The 26,670-nt window shown below is 34.1% G+C and overlaps 2 protein-coding genes across 2 annotated transcripts; one reads left to right on the top strand and one right to left on the bottom strand.

The window, feature by feature from the left end:
• LOC111413388 (xanthine dehydrogenase rosy) lies at positions 1–13,561 on the top strand. Its single transcript, XM_023044346.2, has 7 exons — positions 1–129; positions 4,877–4,934; positions 5,007–5,103; positions 5,179–7,633; positions 7,691–8,833; positions 13,126–13,296; positions 13,353–13,561. Exons 1-7 carry the CDS (start codon positions 82–84, stop codon positions 13,401–13,403), a joined length of 4,023 nt encoding a protein of 1,340 aa, XP_022900114.2. The 5' UTR covers positions 1–81; the 3' UTR covers positions 13,404–13,561.
• LOC111413387 (titin homolog) lies at positions 13,545–24,586 on the bottom strand. The gene is made up of 4 exons (XM_023044345.2): positions 14,536–24,586; positions 14,257–14,478; positions 13,966–14,203; positions 13,545–13,912 (listed from the first exon to the last, which is right to left on the bottom strand). The coding sequence occupies exons 1-4, from the start codon at positions 24,370–24,372 to the stop codon at positions 13,638–13,640; spliced, it is 10,572 nt and encodes a 3,523-aa protein (XP_022900113.2). The 5' UTR covers positions 24,373–24,586; the 3' UTR covers positions 13,545–13,637.
• Positions 24,587–26,670: the final 2,084 nt, after the last annotated feature.

Below are 26,670 nucleotides of genomic sequence, written 5' to 3'. Positions count from 1 at the left end.
CAATGTTTGCGTCTAGTTTATCAGCAGCGTGTCAGTAGCTTAACCGCATGCGATTAGTGAGAGTGTTTGTGAAACTTTAAGATGACTTCGAAAACATCGACATTAGTGTTTTTTGTTAATGGAAAAAAAGTAAGTAATGATAATAAACCATTATCTTATCAACAACTCATATTAATGTATTGTTTAATATTTTAATTATGTAATTATGCGTGAATATTTAAAACTGTCTTTTTTGGTAAACGTATTTTTCCTTTATTATTTATAAAAATGTATGTAAAATAAAGAAACATGCGATTTGCGTCAATTGAGATAAATAGGTTTTCTTATGAAACTAATCGTCTCTTTCGTAACCGACTATTGCACCAATTAGTATTTAGAGCAAATCGTTTAAGATTAAACTTTTTAAATGAAAATATTAAAAAATGAACTTGATTAAATGTAGGTATATGAAAAAACAATTGTTTATTTTGCAATATCAAAAAAAATGATACTTCAATATTTTAGATATAAAATAAATTATTTTCTCGATTCAATTGACCTTCACACGTTATTATTTGTTTGCCGATTTATCTCAATATCTATATATATGTATATCTCACCAATCATTTCAAAATGTGCATGCTACAAGAATGAAGGTGGCACATGTATTAAAAACCAAGAATTCTTAAAAACATCTTTTTTTTTATTATTTTTTGCGCTAAAAAGACATTATATATATTTTGAGGAAACAATGTTTTACGTGTTTCTCACCGATTTTAATGAAATTTGGCATAGTGTGGGCCAAATTAAAGTTGTTAAAACAAATTAAATTAACAAATTAAAAAAAACCGTGCGACGATAGCAAACCTCTCAGCAACAAACTTTTACCCGTAATTTCCTATCTACTTTCTTAGCTGATATCTTCCTTGTTATTAGAGATACCGAAAAGCTAAATGCACCACTTGAAAGCTTCAATCTGTCTTTATCTAAAACCGTTTTGAACCGATAAATTGATATTAAGATCAATAAAAAATGAAGAACACCGCTCTGTACTTAAAATAGCTAAAAATTACCAAACTTCAAGGTCTTGTGCAATTGTTATAAAACCGAATTTCAAAAACTGTTATAACAGTCAGAAATAGCGCTCCTTCAACTATCTTAATCCGGATTTTCGTCGGTCAATATCTATCGGCGTCATGCTTAAATCACTCTTAATATCCATCAATACACGCAGAAACGCTTAAATACTCTTCCTCTAAACAACTTTCTTATATGACCAGGAGAAAACTCTAGAACTATATCTATCTTATCGAAAATTTTCTGCTCTTTCTAGTGGTGTATAACACATGTTTTGCGCCAAAAACTACTAACGTTGTGGATTTTTCTGTTTTTAGTTAAGTGCCATTTGTGACAGGGATTATGGAAAAATCACCAAAACACAATCTTTGGTGTAGATTTCAAATTTTGTCCGCCATTTTTAACCCTTTAACGGTTAGTGGCTTTTATAGAGACCACTTGTCAATAAGGTCAAATAGCTACATTACCACGACTAAATCGTTTCTTAAAACGAAAAAATAATTTACCCGTTAAAGGGTTAAGAAATAATTTGCCCGTTAAATGGTTTAACGAGTTTTCGATATTTTTTTCCAATGGCAATTCCCCATTTTTAGTGCGGAATATGAAAGAAATTTTTTTTCTGAATCTAGTACATTCAATATTAATATTGGTTACATAAGAAAATTTTCGAGAAATATTACTTTAAAGTTTAATTACTGCAAATTTATATAAATGATAAAAATTGCAGTAGCCATGAGTAACTATGGTAACCAATTATTTGACCAATTATTATTTTACCAATTGGCGCACCATCTTGGAATAACTGCCGTTAGAACTGAGTTGGGTCAACATTAGCGGGATGGAAGGAATGACATAGTTTTTAAAGAATTTAAACATCTTTTTCCATTTAAGGTTTCCTCAAATCTTTTGCGGATATTGGGTGTGCAACTTTAACGTTTGAGTGGGTAAACCTTTAACGTAATTTTTTTCGAACATTTTCTTATGTAACGAATATTAATATTGACTACTGTACTACAAAAAATCCTCTTTCATATTCCTTAATAAAAAAAACATTTAAAGTCTACTAGTATATCTACTAGTAACTCTACTAGTATGGGATGTAATCACAGTCTCCTGATTTTTCAGCATATAATACGCTGGTGAGGGAAAAAAGTGGGGTTGCCATTTAAAAAAATTTACTTTTCGAGATACGGAAATTTGACGCACATTTCTGACCATTCTGTATAACTTAAAACAAAATTTTCAAAGATTACACAAGTATACACGGTTTTGGACCTGAGCAACCAAAAGCTGTTTATAAGGTAAATTGGGGTTTGCTGAATCCAAATCAGCAACCCGTTTATTAAAATTGGTTCTAGTTTTCCAAATATTCAATAAATTCATTATTGCTATTTTTGAGCATTAACGGCCATTTATTGAATTAAATAGTAAAATCAGAAATGAACAGAGGTTGCACTGAGTCTTTTATACTGTTTGGGATTTGTTTCACGCATTAGGGTCCAACAGTAGTCGCTCATCATGCCTTCGTCTCAAAATCCTTGGTATCGCCTTTTGATTTTCGCTATATCTTGGTGTAGCCGCTCTCCTTGCTCGTCGCTCGTGTCGCCCAAGTTTTGTGGGAAAAAATCAAGATGTCCACAATCAATGTTGTGGTAATTTTGCAAAAAATTGTCGATTACTTGCTTGTAATCAGGTGATTTGTGGTTATCGAGAAAGTTACGAACAACACTTTGAAACGATGCCCATGCTGCTGCTTCATCAGGCGTTAAACATTTTGTAAACTTAGATTCTTTGATTTTTGCGTATGACTGCTTTGGAAACAACTTGATTAAGTACTGGAAAGCCGCTCCTTTCTCACATAATGATGATCAACTGCACGGTTGTCCCACAGACACAAAAAACAGCAAAATTTTGTGAATCCAGATTGCATCCCAACCAATAGACCAATAACCTTTAATGAATATGTAAATCGATTAATATATATTTCGAAATTAAGTACAATTAATTTATTTCTCAACCTTTAGATCGCTACAAATTTTCCATTGATGCTTATTGTATTTGATTTTGGCCAAAATTGTACGCATTGTGTCGTAGCATTCTCGAGTTTGTACTGCGTGAGCAATCAGAATGGATGGTTTTTTATTTCCAATGTGGAGTAGAGCCGCCTCCAAACTGTACTTAGAACCATCTAAGTACTTTCTGACTGTGATAAGTTTTTTAAAATTCGGTTTTATAACAATTACACAAGGCCTTAAAGTTTGGTAATTTTGAGCTGTCCGTCCAGAAATAAGTGTCCGATATCGATTTTTTTTTTGTCCAAAAATAAGTGTCCGATTTACTTAAAAATTAATTTATTGAAACTTAACTACAAATATCGTTTCTAAGAAACTTTTGACGGTCATATAAGTATTTAAACTAGAACTTTTTTCATTGTATACAACTTTATTTATGTCAGGTTTGTCATTAGCACCCTCATTGTAACAATACCAATACGATATATAAAATCTCGTTGCAGTTTCGTCTAGTTTTCTTCTCTTCCCTTGTAATTCATCATCACATTCATTACTAACAGAACTGTCGCTGTTATCACTTTTGATTATTAATTAAAGTATCCTCTTTCTAATGCAAAAAGCCGTTTTGAATCATCACTTTCAGTTCTTGAGAAATAAATTTTTGAAATGATCGACAATGATCAACAATTCGTATAAAATCCATTTCTTGGAACATGAGTTTGAAAATTTCCCAAAGTGTTAATAAGAGTCTCTTTCCAATGAACCGGAATAATAATGGCCGCATAGATATGCCGGATAACTTGATATCCGGCCGAAGAGGATGCCGAATATCCGGTATCCGGCTTTTCGTAAAATCGTTGCTGCAAAAGGAAAACCTTATCCAAAGTATCTGAACTCAAATCGGAAAAGGCTTTTTCAACTGCAAGAATTAATTCGTTTATAGTTTAGCAAGCCGATTTTTACTGTAATAACTGAATTGCATTAAAAAAGCCTAAATCTAAGACGTTTGTATCGGGACTTGGGTTGCTGACATTTGAACCCAGTTCTATTTGAATCTTCATTAAACTCATTGTCACCAGGAAGAATGTGTGGTTTAGCGTTGTCTTGCTGGATCCAAATTGTTTGGCGATGACCGGATCTTGGCCATTTTGCTTGAATTTCAGGCAACAATTTTCCAATAATCATGTTAGATTGGAAACTACTTTCGTTTCAATGGTCCGATTTTTACTGCTCCGTTTAGCAGGTTCCAAAAACACAAAAGGCCAAATACCAAGATTTCCATCGAAGTTCTTGTTTTCAGAATGATTTCAACGTGGACTACCTACACTGGCTAAGAACATTACTTTTGTGTGAAAACGTTTACTTTTACAGGTCCTGTGCGGTTCTTCTTCGCCTTCAACTAGGTAATACGACTCAGCTGTTTTTGTGAGGTAAAACCATTTCGTCTACATGAATTCAATCATACATATCGATGAATTTGGGAGCTTTAAAAATAACATTTTCTATACAACTGCATTTTATTTCTTTTTGAGTCACCTGTTGTAGAGCGACTAATCTATGGAATAGTTAAATGTGCAAAACTCACGTTCTCCAGTTGTTAATTTCATAAGTAACATTCTCCAGGGAGAATGTGACTTCTGCAGCTAGACCTTTAATTTAAAGCTTTACAATAACACTTCGTTTTTGAGATATAAGCGATATAACTTTCAAATAATACATGTGCCACATTTCTTCCTAATCGACTTGTCGTTTAGACACCTTTGATACTACTCTTGTAAGTAAATGAACTAAAATTTTTACATTCTTAGGTTACAGATAACGCAGTTGATCCAGAATGGACATTATTAAACTATCTTAGAAATAAATGTATCCTTTACGCATTTCTTTAGGCTTCTTTTTCTAATAAGAGAAAAATAAATATCCTTAATAATTATTTAGTAAAATTATGTGGAACAAAACTTGGTTGTGCAGAAGGAGGATGTGGAGCTTGCACAGTTATGGTATCCAAATACGATAGAGATGCAGATAAAATAACGTATCCTTTTTTAAAAGCATTCTTTAAGTCATCAATTTGATGAAATAGTTTTAATTTCCTTATAAAACAATTTAGTCATATACCTGTTAATGCATGTTTGGCTCCAATATGCAGCGTTCACGGTCAAGCTGTGACAACAGTCGAGGGAATAGGATCGACAAGGTCTCGTCTACATCCCGTTCAAGAAAGAATAGCAAAAGCACACGGTTCTCAATGCGGATTTTGTACACCCGGAATTGTTATGTCAATGTACACTTTATTGAGGAATTCGCCAAAACCTAATTTTAAAGAATTAGAAGTTGCCTTTCAAGGAAATCTTTGTAGATGCACCGGATATCGGCCAATTTTAGAAGGTTATAAGACTTTCTTAGAAGATTGGGAGGTCTTACAGAACGGAAATAAGATTCCAAACGGAAATGGACTAAAAAATGGTGACGCCTGTGGAATGGGAAAAGATTGTTGTAAATTAAAATCACCGGGAGATGAAGAAATTTTGTTTGATAAAAGCGAATTTGTGCCGTATGATTCATCTCAAGAGCCGATTTTTCCACCCGAATTAAAAGTAAACGATGTATACGATAAACAAGAACTGTTTTTTAAAGGAAAAAATGTTGAGTGGCATCGGCCTAAATCTTTGAATTCTTTATTAGAGTTAAAAGAAAAATACCCCGACGCTAAAATAATTGTGGGAAACACCGAAGTAGGAGTTGAGGTTAAATTTAAACATTGCGAATACCCCGTTTTAATACAACCAACCAAAATTGAAGAGTTAACCAATGTTAAAATCGAACAATCTGGTGTAAAAATAGGAGCGGCGGTTACGTTACAAGAAATGGAAACCGTTTTTAAACAACAAATCGAATTAAATCAAAACAAAACGAAAATTTTAAAATCCATAGTTGAAATGTTAAATTGGTTTGCTGGAAAACAAATAAGAAGTGTTGCCGCTGTCGGTGGTAACATTATGACAGGATCGCCGATTTCCGATTTGAATCCAATATTTCTCGCTGCAAATGCAGTTTTAGAAGTTGCTAGTAAAAAAAATGGGGTTAGAAAAATAATTATGAACGAGAAGTTCTTTACGGGGTACCGAAGAAATGTTATCAAACCCGATGAGATTTTAGTTTCAATCTCGATACCATTTAACCTCCCCAACCAGCATTTTTACGCTTATAAACAAGCTAGGAGACGAGACGACGATATTGCAATAGTAAACGCGGCTTTTAACGTTTTCTTCGAAGAAAATACCAAGAAAATCAAAGATATTTATATGGCTTTTGGTGGTATGGCACCAACTACAGTTTTAGCTACGAAAACGCGAGAAAATTTAATCGGAAAAGAATGGAATAATGATTTTGTTGAAACGGGATTTAATAACCTCATCGAAGATCTACCTCTATCTCATGGAGCACCTGGTGGGATGATTCAATTTAGAAGATCATTAACATTGAGTTTCTTTTTTAGAATGTACCTTCAAATTTCACACGATTTACAACTCCCAGTTGATCCGAAGGATATGAGCGCCTTAAAAACTTTCCATACAAAACAAATAAAATCATCTCAATACTTCCAAATTATTCCAAGCACCCAAGAAAAAATCGACAGCGTTGGAAGACCAATCGTTCATGCCTCAGCTTTTAAACAAGCGTGTGGCGAAGCTACTTATTGCGATGATATTCCACACTTTGAAAATGAACTTTACTTAGCCTATGTTTACAGCACTAAAGCATATGCAGAGATAGTTTCAATTGATCCAACGGAAGCGTTAAGTATGGATGGAGTCCACCATTTCTTCTCTTCAAATGATATGGTGGGGCTTCATAATAAAATGGGTCCCGTGATACATGATGAGGAAGTTTTTGTTAGTAAAACGGTGACCGCCCACGGACAAATTATTGCAGCAGTTCTTGCTGATGATCAAATGATTGCTCAAGCGGCAGCACGAAAAGTTAAAGTTGAATACAAAGAATTACAACCAGTACTTATAAGCATTGAGGATGCGATTAAACATAAATCGTATTATAATGAAACTCCTATTATGATAACATCTGGTGATATCGAAAAAGGTTTTAAAGAGGCTAAACATATTGTTGAAGGTGATTGTAGAACTGGAGGGCAAGAACATTTTTATTTTGAAACTCAAGCCGTTATCGCTTTACCAAAGAAAGAAGACAACGAAATGGAAATTTATTGTTCCACTCAACATCCAACAGAACTATGTGCAACATTATCTGAGGTACTAAATATTCCACAAAACAAATTGACGTGTAAAGTAAAACGTATCGGGGGTGGTTTCGGTGGAAAAGAATCCAAAGCATGTAACATAGCGATACCAGTTTGCGTTGCAGCTTATAAAACTCAAAAACCGGTTCGTTTAATGCTGGATAGAGATGAAGATATGGTCAGTACAGCTGGACGACATCCATTCTACATGAAATATAAAGTTGGATTTGACGATAACGGAAAATTAATCGCAGCGGAATTCGAGTGTTATAGTAACGCGGGATGTTCTGCTGATTTATCAAGAGCGGTAAGATAATAATTAATTTTGAAAATACAATTAATAAATTTCATTATCTTTATATAGGTAATGGAACGAGCTGTTTTACACATCGAAAATTCATACAAAATACCAAACCTTAAAGTATCCGGATACTGCTGCAAAACCAATATTCACTCAAACACCGCATTTCGTGGATTCGGTGGACCACAAGGCATGTTCTGCACAGAAACGATGATTAGGGCCGTTGCTGAATATTTAAATAAAGATGTCATTGAAGTAGCGGAATTAAATCTTTTCAATGATGGCGATTTGACTCATTTCAACTACAAGTTAGATAATTGTACTGTGCGTAGATGTTGGAAGGAATGTTTAGAAAATTCGAATTATAATCAAAGAGCAATCGATGTTAAAACGTTTAACAAAGAGAATCGTTACAAAAAACGTGGAATAAGCGTTGTTCCAACGATGTTCGGGATAGCTTTCACTATTCCGTTTTTAAATCAAGGTGGGGCTCTTGTTAATATTTACACTGATGGTTCGGTCCTGATCACTCATGGAGGGATTGAAATGGGGCAAGGTCTTCATACGAAAATGTTACAAGTTGCATCTAGAGTTTTGGGTATTCCTGTTTCTAAGATACACATCACCGAAACTAGTACGGATAAAGTACCAAATACATCACCAACCGCTGCTAGTACAGGATCTGACATCAATGGAATGGCAGTTATGAGAGCTTGTGAAACTCTAATGGAACGGTTAAAACCAATCATCGCTGCTAACCCAAAAGATACTTGGGAAGAGTGGATCAAAAAGGCTTATTTATCTAGAATCAGTTTATCGAGTACAGGATTTTATGGGACTGATGGGATTGGTTATGATTGGAATACGAATTCTGGAAATATATTTAATTATGTCACTACGGGAGTTTGTTGTACCGAGGTCGAAGTTGATTGCTTAACCGGAGACCATCAAGTGTTACGTTCTGATATTGTTATGGATTTGGGTGAAAGTTTAAATCCTGCTATAGATATTGGACAAATTGAAGGAGCGTTTATGCAAGGTTATGGATTATTTGTTTTGGAGGAAGTTGTTTATTTATCAAATGGGGCACCGTTCACCAGAGGACCTGGAGCTTATAAGATACCAGGATTTGGTGATATTCCGGCAGAGTTTAATGTAGCACTACTTAAGGGAGCTTCAAATCCGAGAGCTGTATATTCATCAAAGGTAATTATATCTATTTAATCAATATCTTCAATATATGATTCCAGATTAACTCTAGTTATACTTAACCCTTTATTAATAATTCTTATTAAAATTGCTCAAATCTATAGAATTTGAACAACTAACAAGATGTTCTCAAAAAATATTTATTTATTATCCAAGTCCAAAAAAAAAGTAGACAGTTGAAAATAATAACAATTATATTTGAAATTGTTGTACTTAGAAACTGAAATGCTAAAATTTAACTTGTTCATGATTCTAACATTTACGTTTGGGGCAGTCGCACACTTTCCCAGAATAATAATCATTTTTGCCCCGGAAATTAACGATACCTACATAAATTAAAATCTTACATCCTTCTGTTTTGACACCGCGATAAGTTCATTGCGCTAGGTAATGCGAATTAGGCAAAAAAACACCTCGCCATCATCTATGGTTTAATTTTAAAGTTTTCATACACATCATTTATTTTTTTAAACACTATTTGGATTTTTGCTATAGTATATCACATAGTACTTTTTCTTCTATTGCTTCCAGTATATCAAAATTCGTTTAGTAGTGTAGAGTATTTGTTGCTGTACGCAGAGATTTTGTTTTCTCAAAATACACCGCTGTCACTCACTAGATAAGTCCAAACGGCTTTGTCTATTTTAATCTTCTTTGGAGATTTCCATGTTCAAGAAGATGAGACATACCCTGGTTAATGTTGATTCATATTTTTGTGCAAAGCACATTATTTATGTTGCTAACATACCATGGCATTCGTATAACCATACGGATTTAAGAATATGCTTGAATGATATCGGTTGATTTGATTGTCTACCAATTAGCTATATTGCCTGTATCTTATTTGCAGATCTTCCACTTTTATCTTTATATGTACCGTATTATTGATTGTTATTTGTGGTCTATCAACTAATATTTTCTTTGTAATATAATATAAAGGGGCTTGCCTTCATTAATTTACAGTTTGTGGTCTAATGAATATTATCATCCACAGCCATATATCTCTGGTAAGTCTTCTTCTTCTTCTTTCTTTTGGACCTGTTGATCTGTTAATTTTAAAATTATTTTTGGAGGCCCCCTGGAAGATAGATTGCCACCTGTCCTGCCATTGTTTGGTAGTCTTCCCGTCGTAAACATAAGCCATAGATAACAGATAATATTAAGTTGCTGTTTAAACTGAGGAAGAAGGCATATTCTAAATATAGATCCCAGTCAAATGATAGCAATTTTAATTACTAAAACAATTGCGTAATTATGCAAATGGTGCCATTAGGAGGGAGAAAAGGGCATCCGTTGATCACTTCTTTCAGGACAGGCGTGCGCGAGAGTTGTGGAGTACTTTTGTTACTGTCAACCCAAACATTTCATCATGGCAATCCAGATATGATTTCCAATCTTTACTCTAACGTCATAGCACAAGTAAGCGAATGTTTTCAGATTTCTTTTACAAATGAGAAAGAAATATGGAAGATCTTGAACGATATTCAAAGCAATGCTATTGGTGCCCATGGGATCAGTCTTAAAATGTTACGTTTGTGCTGTCCTGTGATCTTGCCCTTTCTGTGTCATATCATTAATTGGTGTATTGAATTTTCGGTATTTCCTGAGCAGTGGAAGCTAGCTGTGGTTGCGCCGGTTGCGAAATCCAACAACCCCAAGGAGCTGAATGATTTAAGACCCATAAACATTTTTCCAAATTTATTAAAGATTTTTGAAAAGATTGTTGCTGTTGGTGTGGGGTCATTTTTGCAGTAATTCAATATCTTGCCTCAACGGCAGTCAGGTTTTACTTGCACTACAGCATTATTGGATGTTGTGGATGACATTATACGGGCACGTGATGATAGGTATGCTGCTGCTCTCGTATTGTTGGACTTTTCTAAAGCCTTCGATACATTACAACATGCGACCTTACTTGCTTTGTTGCACCATATTGGCTTCTCCGATGCTGCTGTGGGTCTGTTTAGATCTTACCTGCTAGGTCGCGCACAAGTAGTCAGGTTTAACAATTTCGAATTTGAAAAACTTCAGATTCTCTCCGGGTTCAGTTTTGGGTCCGATTCTTTAATTTACACTTACTGTCTTTGCATAGTTTTCAAATTAATTCTATTAATTCTGCACAACAACAGTTTACCAACCCAAAAAAATCAGTTGTTCTATTGTTTGGTAATGATAACGTTATTGAATCAGTTGGAGATGATTTTAGTGTCGTCATTGATGGAAATAAGCTTAATGTTGTTAAGGAGGGACGTAACTTGGGCATTATCTTGGATAACAGTTTGAGGTTTAGAAGGCATGTCAGTTTGTTATTGCAACGAGCTTATTCTACTCTTAGATTGTTATATAGTAACAGGCATCTGTTCAGTAGACAGATCAGAATTCATCTTTGTGAGACCATTGTGTTGTCCCTATTTAATTTCGGTGATGTGTTCTATCATCCTTGTCTGGATGGTGTGGATGTTTCTAGAATTCAAAGGGCGCAAAATGCGTGTGTGCGGTTCATTATTTATGGTTTGCGCAGGCTCAGTATCAATATTATATTGTATTGCTAATTTGGTTAATAAATATGTAGACGTGATGATTGATACTGGTGGAATGAGCGCTTTTACTTTTAAGAAGAGTTTAAAACATTTGCTACTTCTACAACAGAGGGAGTTCAGCTGAGGCGATCCAATTGAAACTTATATAAATTTAAATTGTTAGGTATACAATTTTATTGTCTCAAATGTTGTACTACATTTGTTTTTTTATATATCATGTTATTATATCAAGTACCTGCGTCCTGTTTCTCTTATGTATTATTATTATTTTTCTTGCATTTTTTCTTGTTTATTTTTTTCTTGGTTTTCAAAATTTTCAAGGGTCGATGAAAAGCTTTTCAAGTTACGTTTATTTTTTATTTTATTGTATTTCCTTTATTTTGTGAGTTGTAATCTCTGTACGAGTTGTCAATAATAGTTATTTATATTACAAGTGGGCTAGAAACATAATTACAGTACGAGTGTGGAGAATTGCACGACGAGGTCGTAGACCAAGTCGTGTAATCACACGAGTACTGTAATTATGCTCTAGCCCACGTGTGATATACAGCATTTTATCTACGACTGCTAAAAATTACTAAAAAATCAATTTCTTTAGAAAAGTCTATTTGACATTTATAAAAATATTTTGAAATGATTGACAATTTTGAATTGTCAGTTTCAACAACATGTTTACTCATCTGGAATAAGTGTTTTGAAATGTAAAAACATAACAATTAATGTTTATAATAAATAGTATTGTTTCTCTGTAAGTAGATAGCACTTTTTCTTTTGTATTGTTGCTCGTTTCAATAAATTAAGTCTGTTCTGATTAGGCTAAAAATGCGTTACGTAATGAAACCAGTGCGGTAATGAACTTCATTACGTAACTCAAATCACCTCAAATGAGTGCGGTAATGATGACTTATCCAAGCAGTCGTAGATAATAGTATATTATTATATGAGCATATAATAGCTCATTATATGCGAGTAGAATACTATACTTTGTCCACGACTATTGAAATTGATTCCATAAATTTATTTTTTAAATAAAGGTTAAACGTCAATGTGACACAAATTCAATGTTAGTAACTGTAACCAACTTCACAACAATTTGTCAAAATTAAATGTCAGTTTTATAAAACGTCGTTTTCTTTAGGAAAATTAATTAATTTATGCTTAAATCATACGAAAAAAGGAATTTGTTTAGGTTTTTTTAATGTCAAACATTTAGAAACTCCTAAAAAATTGAATTAAATTCACGTTTTTTGAACTTTTAACGTTTCAAATAATTATTATTAGTCTGGTCAAGATGGCTACCCGTGGATAATGATTATTATTCACCGCTATTATTCACTCCGTGAAAAATGACTACCATTTTGTTTTAGAAAACTCATTCATAAGGTATATATTATAAGGTAGTCGTGGACAAATATTATTATTATTTTCTAACTGACTCTGTGGAACTCTGTAATATCTTATCAACAACACCATGAATCGATTATATTACACAAAGTAATCCGGTTTAGTAACTTTTTTTATGTACTTTCTCACCTGTATGTACCATATGAGAAATGTGACAAATTCTAAGTAAGTTTCACAACATTCTTTAAACCAGTTAGGCATTTATAGTAAATTCTTACGATAAATTCTTACTTGATAGAAATTAAATATAGGACTTGTACACGACCAGCTGTTTGCAAATAAATTCTAATAACACATATAAAAATATTGTAACAATAGTAACTATAACATGTTAATATACTTTAGGCTGTTGGAGAACCACCACTGTTCTTAGCAAGTTCAGCTTTATTTGCCGCACGAGAAGCCATTAAAGATGCAAGAAGAGATGCCGGTTGTTCAACAATACCTTTTAAATTAGACGCACCAGCTACAGCGGCAAAACTTCGTATGGCATGTCAAGACACAATAACAGCTAAGGTATATTTTATAAATAAATCAATCATAAATTTTTAATTTATTTTATACGTAATTAGTTCCAAGAACCCGTTGAAGGAACCTACACGCCATGGAATATTATTCCGTAATCAATAAATACTAAATTTTGGGTAAGTTTGTTTATTAGTTTTAATAAACGAATTAAAACTAAAAAAAATCAAACACTTTTTATAAGACGTTTCTACAAAATATATTTTTATAATGTACGTACGTTAACAATAAACGCATAATTAGCCGTAAACAAGAATTTAATTTATTTTAAACAAACCTAATCATGCTTAAACACCACCATATCTTCCTTTCCTCTTCAAATAGACTTGATATTAACCTATTATTTGAGCCTTTTTACCTTTATCACCTCTACGAAGAGGGATATAATCTTCTTCGATTTCATCCATTCCAGTATCTTCTGGCGGACCCGATTGTTGCACCTGATTCTGGTTATCATCTGTATGTTTGCTTTCAAAGAAATCTTCCATAATCGCTTCAGATTGTTTTGTTTGTTTCTTCTTTTTCTCGCATTTAATATCACAATAAGCTTCAAATTCTTTCAGTTTTACTTCAGCCGTATCCAAACGAGATAAGAAAATCATTGCAGCTGAAATTAATTTATTTTAATTAATTAAGGTTCGAATAAATAATTTTTATTACCTTCTAATTGAGTTTCTGTGTTTAAAAGATCTTGTCCAATATATCGAGCAATTAATTCCAAGTGGGGGTGTAACCCGGCTCTGTATTTCGCTGCTAAAATTCGCAACAAAACGATCGCTTGTTGACTAAGTTCGTTACCTTTTTGTAGCGCTTCTTTTTCGGCAATTTTATAAACGGTTACGAAGAGTTGTCTTAATTGTTTCTTAACGATCTTTTCTTCGTTTTCTTCATCTTCAAACTAAATTTTAAATCAATTAAATTTGAATAAAATTATTAAATTTTTAATAACACCTTATCAGCTCCCAAAATATTTATCATTTGGATTTCACCTTCTTCAACTTTTTCTAAAACCCTTAAAAAGCCATCTAATTTAATTGCGTTATTAATTCTTTTATTTATGATAGCTTCCACTAATTGTAAGAAATATCTCATAGTTTTTGGGCGTGATTTATATGCGACAAGGTATAGAAGAGTTCCTTGAGTTGTTGTTATCTTATTGATCCACACCCTAGCCTAAAAAATTAATAATGTTGCAAATATTGAATTGAGAAATTAAAAGAATAAGCTCACCTCTGTTATAGCAGCTAATAATCTACTCCTAATATCATCATCCTTTAAAGCATTACTTGCTTCATCAACCATAAATCCTAACGCTAATAAATAATCTAAAGGGGTTTCTCTTTCTGAGAAATCAATAATTGATTCTTCGTTGGTAAGCATCCCTTTGGTAAATTTAATTTTGTCCTGTTTATTCAAATTAAAACAAGCATCTCCGGATAAAGCGATATTATCCGGTCGAAATCCTCTCGCAAAACACGTTCCAATATCATCGGTTTTCACCGGATTATCTTCTTTGGCTCTCATCGCTTTCATTTTTTCCTCCCAAAAATGCGTTGAGCGATGTTTATCGGTTAAATCATCTGCGTATATGTTATCATGTTCGTCGACCTTTTCCACCACTTGATCCTGCAATGATTCGTCGCTATCTCTCCTGAGTATTTGGATCTGTTCTTGAAAAAACGTTTCGTCCTTCGAAAGACGAACGGCGATTTCATCTTCTTTTTCGAACGACGTTAACAACTTATTAAAAACTTCTTTATCGGTTAATCCTTTATGAAGGTCTTCAGATACTTGTTTCTCCGCAGTGCTATCCTCTAAATCTTGAACATGATGACTTTGCGTTTCTTCAAAATTGTTTTGTTGTTCACCGATCGCTAACAACTCAGCATCGTTAAGAGTGATGTCATCTTCTATTGTTTCAACGTATTTTATTCTTGTTAAATATTTGTCATGAGCATTGTTAACAATTTCATTCATTATTGTGTCAATGAACGAAGCACACGAATGGACGGATAAGGTCTCTACAGGAAAGATATCCGAACGAACGTGAACCACTGGTATTGTCGAAATATTAACAGATCTCGGCCTCATTTCATGTGATAGCGAAATAGCGCTTTCTTCCTTTGCAACACCATACGATTTATGAAGAACAGTTAATGAATCAACAACATGAGTAACCGGCTTGGTTTCTTCTTGATTCTTTAGTTCCTCAGGAAAAGGTGCTAATTTTATACTTGACGTATCATGCTGTATCAACTCTTCTTGGATTTGAGTATTTTCATAATTACTCGATTTTAGAATCGATGTTATCGGTTTTTCTTCAATTTTTTCGGATTCAACTGCCGTTAATGTTTCAAGTTTTGAATCGCTTATTGCAATATTTCTCGGCGGTAATAGTTCTATGATATCACTCTCTTTGTTGGGTTCGTGAGGTTTCGCTTCATACGCTGCTTTATACATCGACTCTAAAACTGGATCTTGCTTGATTTGTGTGTGTACTGTTCGCGATGGTTTGGATTTGACGTTATGTTGTAGTATCTCTGAAGAATCTCGATGCACCACTTTTTCAGGATGATTATTAACTTTTTTTATTGATAAATCTTTTTCCGATTCAACACTTTTAATTGATTGGTAATCATCTCGTTCGCGTGGGTATACTTTTTTAAACGTAGATGGAGTTTGAGTTTTTCTGTTATCCATTGAACTTCCTTCTTTAGATGTTGATGGGGCTGTTGAGGAAGAGATTGCTGGAGTGAAGGTTTTAGTTACCGGTAAGTTTTTATTCGTGGATAAATTTTTACTTCCTTTCTTGGTTGGTAAAGAATATAAATGAGAACTTGTTCCCATTGAATCCTCCCCACGAATTTTAAGAGGTGTTTTATGGGGTGTCACAATTCTTCGTCTTCCTAAAGACGAAGCCCGTTTCGTTTTGGGCTGTATCGGTAATGATACTGTATCTTCAACAGGAATACTATCATTACTTGATTGATCAATGTTTGGTTTTGATGCTTGAACTTTGCCATCATGGGAAGTTTGGGATCGCTTTTCAAAATGTTTAATTTTTGGATGTTGTGGTAATGATGTATCTTCAAAAGATGGGGATGTACTACCACTACTCGATCGCCCATCGACGTTTCGTTTAGATGGTGATTCTGATTTAACTCGACTCTCACGGATGACATGGGATTGCTTTTTAAAGGGATGTCTTTTTCGACTATGTCTTCCTAAAGACATTGAACGTTTAGTTTTGGGGTGTAATGATGAATGTTGATCTTTCAATATATTTTCTTTTGATTCTGAATGTTGATCATCACTTATAGAGTCATACTTCTTTTTATCACGTCTTCCTAAAGACATTAAACGTTTAGTTTTTGGGTGTAATGATGAATCTTCAATAGGTTGTTGATCCGTTAATATGTTTTCTGCATCTTGATCATCACATATACATTCATACTTTCTTTTATCACGTCTTCCTAAAGAGAATGATCGTTTAGCTTTAGCAGGGTGCATTGAATCATTTACATCCACAATTTGTGTTTCTCCCCGTCGTTTTTTAATTCTTTCCTTTGACATAGGCCCAGTTCCTTTTGTTTTATGGAAAGGTTTGACGTCCATGTACGTCTCTTTGGTGCGTTTCCTAGCTTCGATTTCTTTTTGAATTTCTTCGACGGGTTCCGTTCCTCTATTTCGATAAGATCCATGTTCTATTTGCGTTTCCGCTACTTTTTTCTTTTTAAAACAAGGTATTTTCAAAAATGGTTCTATCCCTCTACAATTTACATCCATCCTAGCATTTTTATTATTCTTCTTCGTCATCTTCTGATTTGGCACAGATTCCTCATCGCTAAATTGATTTTCAGTGATATCATCTTCAGTTTGAAACCCATCCTCAGGACTTGATTTGTACGATTCTATGCCATGGGTAGTAATGGTACTGGAATTAGGCAAATCATAATCATCATCATCGCAGTGACATCCTAACACAGGCGAATGTTTCCTTCTAAACGAATTTTCTTTAATCGAAATCAGTTTTTTGCAAGCGACCTTTTTATCGCCACTTCTTTTTCGACTATCCCTCCCTTCATCATCATCATCATCATCATGATAATTTTGAGATTTCTTCATTCTGAATTTACATACATCATGGCAAGATCCCCTTTGATTTAATCGTTTTGCTTGGACAGATTTTGTTGGAGACTTTTCATTTTTCATTCTTGTTTTTGAAGATTGAAAAACGATCTTATCGTCAACAAAGGTGACAAATGGTTGCATATCTTGTAAAATATGATCTGATTCGTAATAAGGGTACCTTGGTGTTTCAGGATTACTACTAGATTTTTGGGAAGTAATCGAATTCATCTGGATGATTGTTGGTGATCCCTTTCTGTTGTAAGAAAAAGGAACTTTCCTCCCAATAAGGAGCTCAAGGGGGATCTCCTCAAAATCTTTATAATCTTTTTGATAACCATCCTTTTTCATTTGAGATTCCTGCACAACTTTTTCGGCGTATTCGTGACACGCACACATTTGTTTCTCGTAGAGTCTCGCGGAACATTTTTTATTGACCGTAGTTGTTGTGCTTTTATCGGTGGTGTTTTCTTGTGAGGATTGAATTGGCCCCAAAAATGTTGTTTTGATTTTCGGGGATTGCTTATTTTTTGCAAAGGTGGACCAAAATATTTTTGTATTTGAAGTTGTTGTGGTGTCGTCATCTTGCGAAGATGAAGCTAATGAGACATCTTGATTTTCATGGTTTTTTGAATACAAAGTTGAGAAACTTATTAGGTTTGTATTGCTACATTTTTCTTTGATCGTTCCTGGGTTGGGGGAAGAATTTTTTAATTTTGTTGTGTTGCGAAAAATATCTAACAAACTACCACCTTTCTTAAAAAAATTCTTAATTGAAGCAGCCGGTTTGGCTCTATTACTGGTTTCATAGCCACTTTCGGAGATTAAAGTATTTGAGCCATCATCGTTAGAACTACTTTGCGGTTTACTACTAGAAATCGTTTCTATTTTTAAATGAATTTGATCTGGTTTTTCAGATTTACGATTTGGACTCTTTCTTTTAGGAGAACTTGATTTGCTGTAAGTACTTTTATGGCTATTTCTGCTGCTTGATCTTCTTGGTAACATTTTATTTTGGGATTTAAGTGGATTCGAATCATAGTTCACTCTGCTCGTATAAACAAAAAAGTTTTGTTTGGGCGCAAGTAAATTACTGTGGAGCAGTTCCATCGTATAATTCAAAGCTTCGTCTGCAGGAGAACAAGCTGATTCTAAACTATCCGCACTAAAATTTCCCAAATCTTCCTCCACTTCCTTTTTATTTCTTTGTTGCTCAATTGAGTCCAAAAAATCGAATTCGGAACTACTCGATTGACGATTATGTATATAAAATGGACGATTAACTATGTTATTACCTCTCGCTACATTTATATTTCCTCCCGGAAATAGCAAATCGTAACAATTAGTTTCGTTAATTTTCATTTTTGGGTTATTTTGTTCTCCAATATAATTTTGTTGTAAATTTTGTTCGACTCTTGTGTAAAGTTTTGAAGATGGATTGGATGACATAACTGAATCTAGCGAAAGAACGAAAACTTGTTGCGTTCCGAGTCGAAAACTTTTTCCTTTTCCACCTTTTATTAAATCGTTTTTTAACTTTTGAATAATCGCCCTCCGATTCATAGTTTTATTGGAAGATAACTCCACCAAAGATTTCGACGTGGATAATTGAGTGGTTAAAACTTGAGTCGTAGTTAAACTCTTCGATTTCGTTTTAAACATAAACTCGTTTTTTGAAGCAGATAAGGACGGAGTGCTTATTGAGTAAAGCGGGCTTCCAATGCTCCAGTTATCTCGAATATCATCAGAACGTAAATTGTGAAAATTAAAATTACTTCTTCGATGCCTCCTCCCTTTTAAGTTCCATTTTGGAGGTAGTGGTTTTCGATCCTTTTTATGTTGTAATTCCATAAATTTTTCAACTTTAGAAGAGCTAGAACTAGTATCTGTATAAGGATAAGGAGTTGAAGGCTCAAAAAACTCAACATTTCTCGAACTACTCCTCCCAGACGAAGCAAATAAACTATATCTACTCCTATTTCTTCGTTCACCTTCTCTTTTAGGAAACTTGAAGTGGTTCTCATAAAGATATTTATTCATTGGAAACTTCATGTTTCGATATCTTTGGGATGATCGCGTCACAACATTATTATTGTCTGTTTCCATTACGTTATATTCAGTTATTGTGTCAACTGTTGTTGCTAAAGTGTCTTGAGATGCATAATATGTTTTATTACGACACTTTTCCTGCGACATCTTGGGCCGGGGATTACGTTGGTCCATATGAGCCCTTATAGCTTTACAAACTGTGGGGTATAAGCCGAGAACTTGCTCTAAATGCCGCTCAAGTCTTAATAGGTTAACATAATCAACTTCTACAGATTTATTATTACGTTTTGAAAAATCTTTGTTATTCCGAAAATATTTCGTGCTCATTTTAGAACCCGACAAAGAATCACAACTTCTTCTCCGATGATGATGTCGCGGGCAACTATGGCTGAAAAAAGTATGCGAAGAAACCTTTGGGGTAACATTATTGCAAAAAGTGTTTTTATTTTCAACATTTTTAGGAATTCCCGCGCTGGTTTGTAACGATTTATTTTCAACCACCTTTTTATTCAAACATTCGTTTTCTTTATCATTCTTATTTAACTCTTCTGTTTCACTTTTGCAGTTACCATCATCCGTTAATGTGCACTGAATCGATTTTTCCTCAATCATTTTTTTTGGGATATCATCGTCTCCATACAAAGCTGCTTCTTCCCTTAATTTCACCTTCTCAGTTTCGCAAAGAGAGACAATTAAACTTGAAAAATCTGATATTGAAGTACTCGATTTGATTTCTGGTTTATGATCCGTTGAGATGCCTTTATCGATCTTTTCCGGGGCTGCGTTATGTATACTTTTTGAGGCTCTTAAGTTGCACAAAAAATCTCTTGTTGGTGAATTAGATTGATAAATTTGATATGGCCGAATATGTTCAGCCGAAAATGTTCTTTTTTGTTGTGATACTTGTTTAGATTTTAAAACACCAGATCCATTAGAAATCAAAGCACAAGTATCGCAAGAAGTTGATGGTGAGTACTCAGCAATTTTTGTCGATGAAGAATTTACATCGTGTTTAGATGATAACTTTTTTAAAGTGTTAAATTTAGGTTTAACATTTTTAACCATGTTCTTGAATTGTTCGCAACAACTCGAAGTTTCCGTACTTGATACATTATCATTTTTAATTTCTAAGTTAGTGACGATATCGCGAGGGTCTTGAAGGCAATCAACAACATTCTTGCGAGCTTCTTTGCGTTTATCAAACGCTTCATAAAAGAAATTAATAACTTCCTTCATTCTTTCTAAATCGCTGATGACTAATTCGGTTTGAGTTTGTTTGATGTCGGTTAAAGAAACTTTTTCTTTCTTCTCCGTTTTTTGTACCGAGCTATCGGTTGATTGACTTTCTTCTTTAATAATTTGCAAAGACGATTCCATCATTTTTACCGCGCTGTTAATTCGGCTCAAACTTCTGATATCTTGAAGTCTTGAAGTCGCAACCGTTTTTGTTTTTGGTTGAGTTTTTTTAACAGGTTCAATAATGGCTTTAACTATATTCTTGTGGGGTGGTTTATCCGCAGAAGAACTAGCATCTAAGAATAGGTTACTTAAAGATTTTCCGATTTGGTTGAAACTTTCGGATTTCTTGAATAATTTAGCATCGCATATTTTCCTAACTGTTTTGCTTTTCTTTTTTATTGATTCAAAAGGGATCAATTTTTTCTTAGTTTTAACCTGAATTGGATTTTTCGATGCGTTCCCATTCTTCTTTGATTTTTCTAATGAATCAGCTGTTATGGTACTTTCAGATTGCTCCGGAGACTTTGGTAATTCTTTTGTAACTTCTTCCGGGTGACCAAAGACTCCTTTGGGATGTATTTCTAAGTTGATAATTTGGGTGGGTGGGAAAAATATTGCGCGCAATTTATTCGTGATTGTGTTCTTCACCGTTTTTGTTTTAACGTATTTTAACTTTTTTGGCGGTTCTACTCCCGAAACAATGTAACCTTCAATAACATTTCCATAATTATCGATAACTTTATTACATATTTCGGTAATTTTTTCACCAAGGATCATATGAACACATTGAAGTTTCTTGTTCTCAGTTTCAGTTTGCTCCGACATCATATCCGAGTAAATAGTAGATCTTGAAATATTTCTTGCTTCGCTTCTTGAGGTTACGTTATATACCTCAATTTTAGGTGATTTATAAAATTCCCTTGAAGGCATAACATTTAATTGCGATAAACTAACTTCTCTTCTTGGAGAAATTTTCTTGATAAATCTCGTTCCCTCCTCTGGATGACATGGAGCATCTTCAGGAAATACCGAAGCACGAGAACGTAATCTCTTAAAAGCTGGATTTAATTTTATCCCCCCGGAAATATCACTGCTGGTTATAGTAGTTGACGAAACAGTATCATTTTGAAAAATAGGCAACTTCAAAATGGCTTCTTGCTCCTCTTTCGATGGTAATCGAGGTTTTAATCGATTATTGCCAGTTACTCCTTTAATTGGTTCATTTTTTAAATTCCGTTTTCGAAAATCGTTTTGTTGGATCATGTGAAGTTTAATTAATTCTTGCTGAAGGTGTTCTCTTGACTCAATCGTCGCTAAGGTAGTTTTGTCAATTTCGCTTGGAGGTTCTTCTTTAGTTACCACCGATTTAGATCTTTTTTTATTTGGGCTAGGTATGTTAAGTTGGGTTTCAGATGTTATTCTGCTACTTAAAAAGGGTGATTTTTCTGTTGGTCCCATAAAATCTTCTTCAATTCCAGTTACATACTTTGATGGCACGCAAGATTTGGAGCGTTTCTTTAATGGTTTTAAACGTTCTGGTATCACAGAATGCGGGGTGGTATTTTTTCTGGAAAATCTTTCGGCAACTTGCGGAGGAAGAAAATATCCCATATAAGGACTACTAACTCCAACATATTGAGTCGTGGTTGATATTAATGGTTGAAGAGATGTTTGCACTGAAACCGTATTCTCCTGAAATTGTGTTGCATTTGAATATTTTGGCGCTTCAATTTCAGCATATCTTTTAACTTGATCAATTGATGATTTAGTTCTTTTCTTGTTAACATCCTTCTTAGGTGTTTTGGTAGTAACAGAATCATTTGATTCAATCACAATCAAATTAGGATTATTATAAAGCAAATTAGGAAAATGGTTGATTTCACCTTCTTCGATATACGCCTCTGACAAAAATATATCATTGTTATCTTGTAATGTTTCTGCCGATTCTTTTGCAAATTTTTTCGAAGAAGATAACTCACTAAATTGTACTTTTTGTTCTACATTCGATTTTTTGTTGCGTTCACGACTTTGATGCGAATATGAAAAGTTTTTTGAATCCTTCGTGATTTCTTTGCGAGTAGCTTTACTTTTTTTGTCCTTTTCAAGTAATTCTTTTTTATGATTAGAAAGCGACCCCGTTCTACTCGTACTTTTTTCAATGTTACCATTACTTTGATCGTAATTTTTGGAGTAAAGTGGTGATGATTTTCGGCTTTTGTGATAGGGGTCTTTCTTCTTTAAGTTTTTTGAATTCGTTTCAGGTTTTTCGTTCAATTTGATTTGATCGGAAGTAGTGCATTCTGTTTTGGCACATTTCGATTTTTTTTCGTCTTTTTTATCTCTCTCCTTCTTACTTTTGTCTTTTACCACAGCTTTTTCGATTTTTTCCGGTGATTTACTTCTATGTTTGTTCGACTTTTTATCACTGTCTTTCTTCTTCTCAGACTTTTTCTTGTACAACACTTCCACCTTCTCAGTATCTTTTAATTTTTCTTCTTTGCACGGCACAAAATCGCAATTCAAATTGATTGCTTCTTGTCGCATTTGAGTCGCAGCTACATTTTCAACAAAATCAGATTTATGCTTCTTCTTATGTTTTCCTTTTGTTTTAGACTCTTTTTCAATTTTCGATATTATCGATGGTTCCTCAGGTTGTGGAGAATTATCATGTCTTTTCTCTTTTCTTTTGATGGTACCCAAGGAACCAAAAGATCCTTCTGGTTTCAACTTTATAGGAATAGAACTCTCAGTGTCTTCTAAACTAGACATAGTTGGGTATTCCCCTTCGATTTTATTAACAAAAATATGTCCCAGTCTTGCATCTTGCTTCTCAAAAACAATCGTGGCATTTTCTTTCGGTCTTTTATTTTTTTTCTTCTTTTTTGCTGCCTCAGAATTTTTTGGTAAATCAACAAAATACATTGTTCTTGCTTGGACGATATCCACAAATTTCAAAGGCACCTGCTCTAAGGTAGTGTTGATTGGATTAGTTACTGATGATTCTGGAATTGACGATTCAGGTTGATTACGTCCAATTTCTTCGGATGATGACGATTTTTGTTTTCGCTCGATAGATTTTGTTGTGGGAGATCGACCTTTAGACCGTCTTTTACGAGAAACGCTTCGACTCTTTTTAACATTAACCGTTTGATTGTTCATTTCTTGTTGTCTCAATTTAAAAAAATCATCCAATTGTTTCTGCCTTGGATCTTTAGAATCCCCAATAAAAACAGGTGATTTAGGTCTATCTTCTCTAGTTCTCGTTATGATCGGTTTGCAATAATCTTCATCGACTCCTTTTACAAGAGTTGCCAAATACAACACACCACTTTTATTGTGTTCGTTTCCGCTTAATGTTTTACGAAAAACACCAGTTTTCGGTGACGAATCTCTCGTTTCCGCCAAGGTGGAAATCGTTGACTTTTCTTTTTCCCTTCTAGAAACAATATCTAACTCGCAAAAGTTTTGTGATGTTTTCGACGATTCTTCGCCTCCGGTTGGCGATTGTTGCCCGATAACCGCACTAGTAATTTGAACTGACGATTCGCTCGATTTAAAAACGTTACTATTATGCGCGTGATAAAGTGTTGTTACTGTGCTGGGCAGCTTCCCGATGAGGGAGGTAGAATCCCTCTCGAAATTACCTTCCATAGATTAGTGCACATCTGACGGCTGCTACGGACCGTTTCAATCTCGAAACTTTTCTATTTATCGACGAGTTTTATGCCCCAATTACATTAATTTACTTTCTCTTTACAGAAATTTCACATAAAAATTATGCTAAGTGGAACTTTTCATACTGCCATTTCACGTTAGTATTGTTTGTTAAATTTGAAGTATGTCAAAGTCAAGGATATTTAGATTGATAGCTCCGTCATAAACAAAATTTAATGATATAGTAATGTATACAGTTTGCTTTGGATATTAGTGTTGTTGATTCCTAACTTATCCATGCCTATGATGGTACACGGAATGCCAAAAATTATGAAATTGCGGAAGCATTTAATTAGTACATGCTGCTAAAATTGTACTTCAAACCCGATGAACACTGTTCGAGTTTATAAGATATTTTTTCTTTGTAAAGTTTGGAACATTCTTCTATTGTGGGACATTTTCTTTCTTGATTAAAATAAAGTTTTCAGAAACAACTATTTTACAATGACAACCATTAAAGATCTTTCCATTACTCGAGCTTTAGAAAACATCTGGAAGCTTGCAATTCCTAAACGCACCAGCGGCAACTTGAAAATATATTTGTAGAAATTAGCTGCTATTTGGCGCAATTTCTGAAAACTCATTCTCAGCGAACTACTTACCGCGTTCAAAACACTAACACAGTACTTTTAATGAACAGTCTATTTACGGTAGTATTTTGGTGTTCTTGACTTTATTGTCACCTTCTGCGAATATGTCTTCCTACATTCGACGGATTGTACGCGAATTAAGTTCGTTTCGTTATTATGATTTACAACAATCCCGATCTCTTCGATGTCAAGAAGTTTTGCTATCTAAAAATGAGTATAGTGAGGCTTAGCTGGTAAGAGCTTTTGATCATATGATAAACATATAATAAAATATATAACATATAATAATAGCCGATTTTTCCACTGACTTCAATCGTTTAGTAGCGAAAGAAACAGGGAACTCTGGAGTCGTTGGGTGGTTCATGGAACTATGAATGACATTCTTGCGACTTTTTGGTGACTCTATTTGGACTCTTGAGAATAAACATTATAACAAGCTTAATAACTAGTATTAATCCGAAATTACGAAACTTTATCTGTAAAACTCGAAACACATCTCTACCAACTACTTTCATTCAGGTACTTTCTTCTCACGTAAAATTATTATTATTGCGTGCGTTAACAGATCAGGATTCGGAGGTATCACTTATCAGTGAGGATTTGTTTTGCTTAAACTGTTTTTCTGTTTCTAACACCATCTTCCGACGCAACAGCAAGTATTATAGCTAAACAGCCTGCTTTATCAGATTACACATGTTTGTATAAAATTGTGTATAGTGTATAGATAACCTTGTTTGCACAATAATCTGTTGTGCAACATCAATTTGCCAATTTGTTTGCAGGTGTATGGGGCCTATAACTCTCAACAACGCCAAAAATTGTACAAGCTTTTCGATTTCCTTCCTTTTACGCCAACTTAATAACAACACATTTAAATTTCGCTGTATAGAAGAATATCTTCGATTTTCGCTGCCTTTTTTCCATAATTACGCTGTTATATATATGTATAATTAACCACACATCACGTTTGAACTACTACAACCTGAATTTCTGTTAGGCATTAATTATACCGTCTACTCTACAGCCTCTATAGGTCGTACACTGGTATCGTTAAGTCCATCGGCGCCAGTTGGTAAGAAAAAATATATTTGTGGTTAACATCGGGCATCGCGTTGTTTAGGTGCCGTCGGATTGTATAAAAAAAGATGCGGATTACATTCGTAAACTAACATTTTTACCACCATGCATTCTTAAAATTAGGGCGTAGATTAGTTTCGAGAAAATACGGTATGTATAATACAAGCACATGACAAACATAATGAACTCAACAAGTGAGCATGGCACTTAGGATAAGGCAGTATAAAAAAGAATTTACAAGGCCTTTTAGATTCTACTATCCTTAGTTTCGCCATAAAACCACCCATTTATCTATAAAAAAAAGTCAAAGGATTTTTCCAGATGGTTCCAGTTAGTGATGGAACGGATAGTGATTTTGCGAAAAGCCGGATACCGGATATTCGGCATCCCCTTCGGCCGGATATCCGGCATATCTATCCGGCCAATATTGTTATAATTTCTGGTGCATTTCTGAAGTGATACCCTATATTACCACATTATTGCGATATTTGAATAAAAATGAAATTAATAATAAAGTTGATAAAATATGTCAATTTATTTGGATCCAAGATACAAAATGAACTTTTTT

Source organism: Onthophagus taurus, chromosome 2 (assembly GCF_036711975.1).
Source record: "Onthophagus taurus isolate NC chromosome 2, IU_Otau_3.0, whole genome shotgun sequence".
Taxonomy (NCBI): domain Eukaryota; kingdom Metazoa; phylum Arthropoda; class Insecta; order Coleoptera; family Scarabaeidae; genus Onthophagus; species Onthophagus taurus.
Note: the sequence above shows the minus strand (reverse complement) of the source record. Positions and strands in the feature narration are given on the sequence as shown.

What these genes read in the sequence shown, in the direction of transcription:
- LOC111413388 (XM_023044346.2), top strand. Translation starts at nt 82, where the DNA reads ATGACTTCGAAAACATCGACATTAGTGTTTTTTGTTAATGGAAAAAAA. An exon ending in TTTTTGTTAATGGAAAAAAA is followed by an intron (nt 130 to 4,876) that starts GTAAGTAATGAT and finishes TTACATTCTTAG; the next exon opens with GTTACAGATAACGCAGTTGA. An exon ending in CTGCTGATTTATCAAGAGCG is followed by an intron (nt 7,634 to 7,690) that starts GTAAGATAATAA and finishes ATCTTTATATAG; the next exon opens with GTAATGGAACGAGCTGTTTT.
- LOC111413387 (XM_023044345.2), bottom strand. Translation starts at nt 24,372, where the DNA reads ATGGAAGGTAATTTCGAGAGGGATTCTACCTCCCTCATCGGGAAGCTG. An exon ending in TATTAGCTGCTATAACAGAG is followed by an intron (nt 14,479 to 14,535) that starts GTGAGCTTATTC and finishes TTAATTTTTTAG; the next exon opens with GCTAGGGTGTGGATCAATAA. An exon ending in CACAGAAACTCAATTAGAAG is followed by an intron (nt 13,913 to 13,965) that starts GTAATAAAAATT and finishes AATTAATTTCAG; the next exon opens with CTGCAATGATTTTCTTATCT.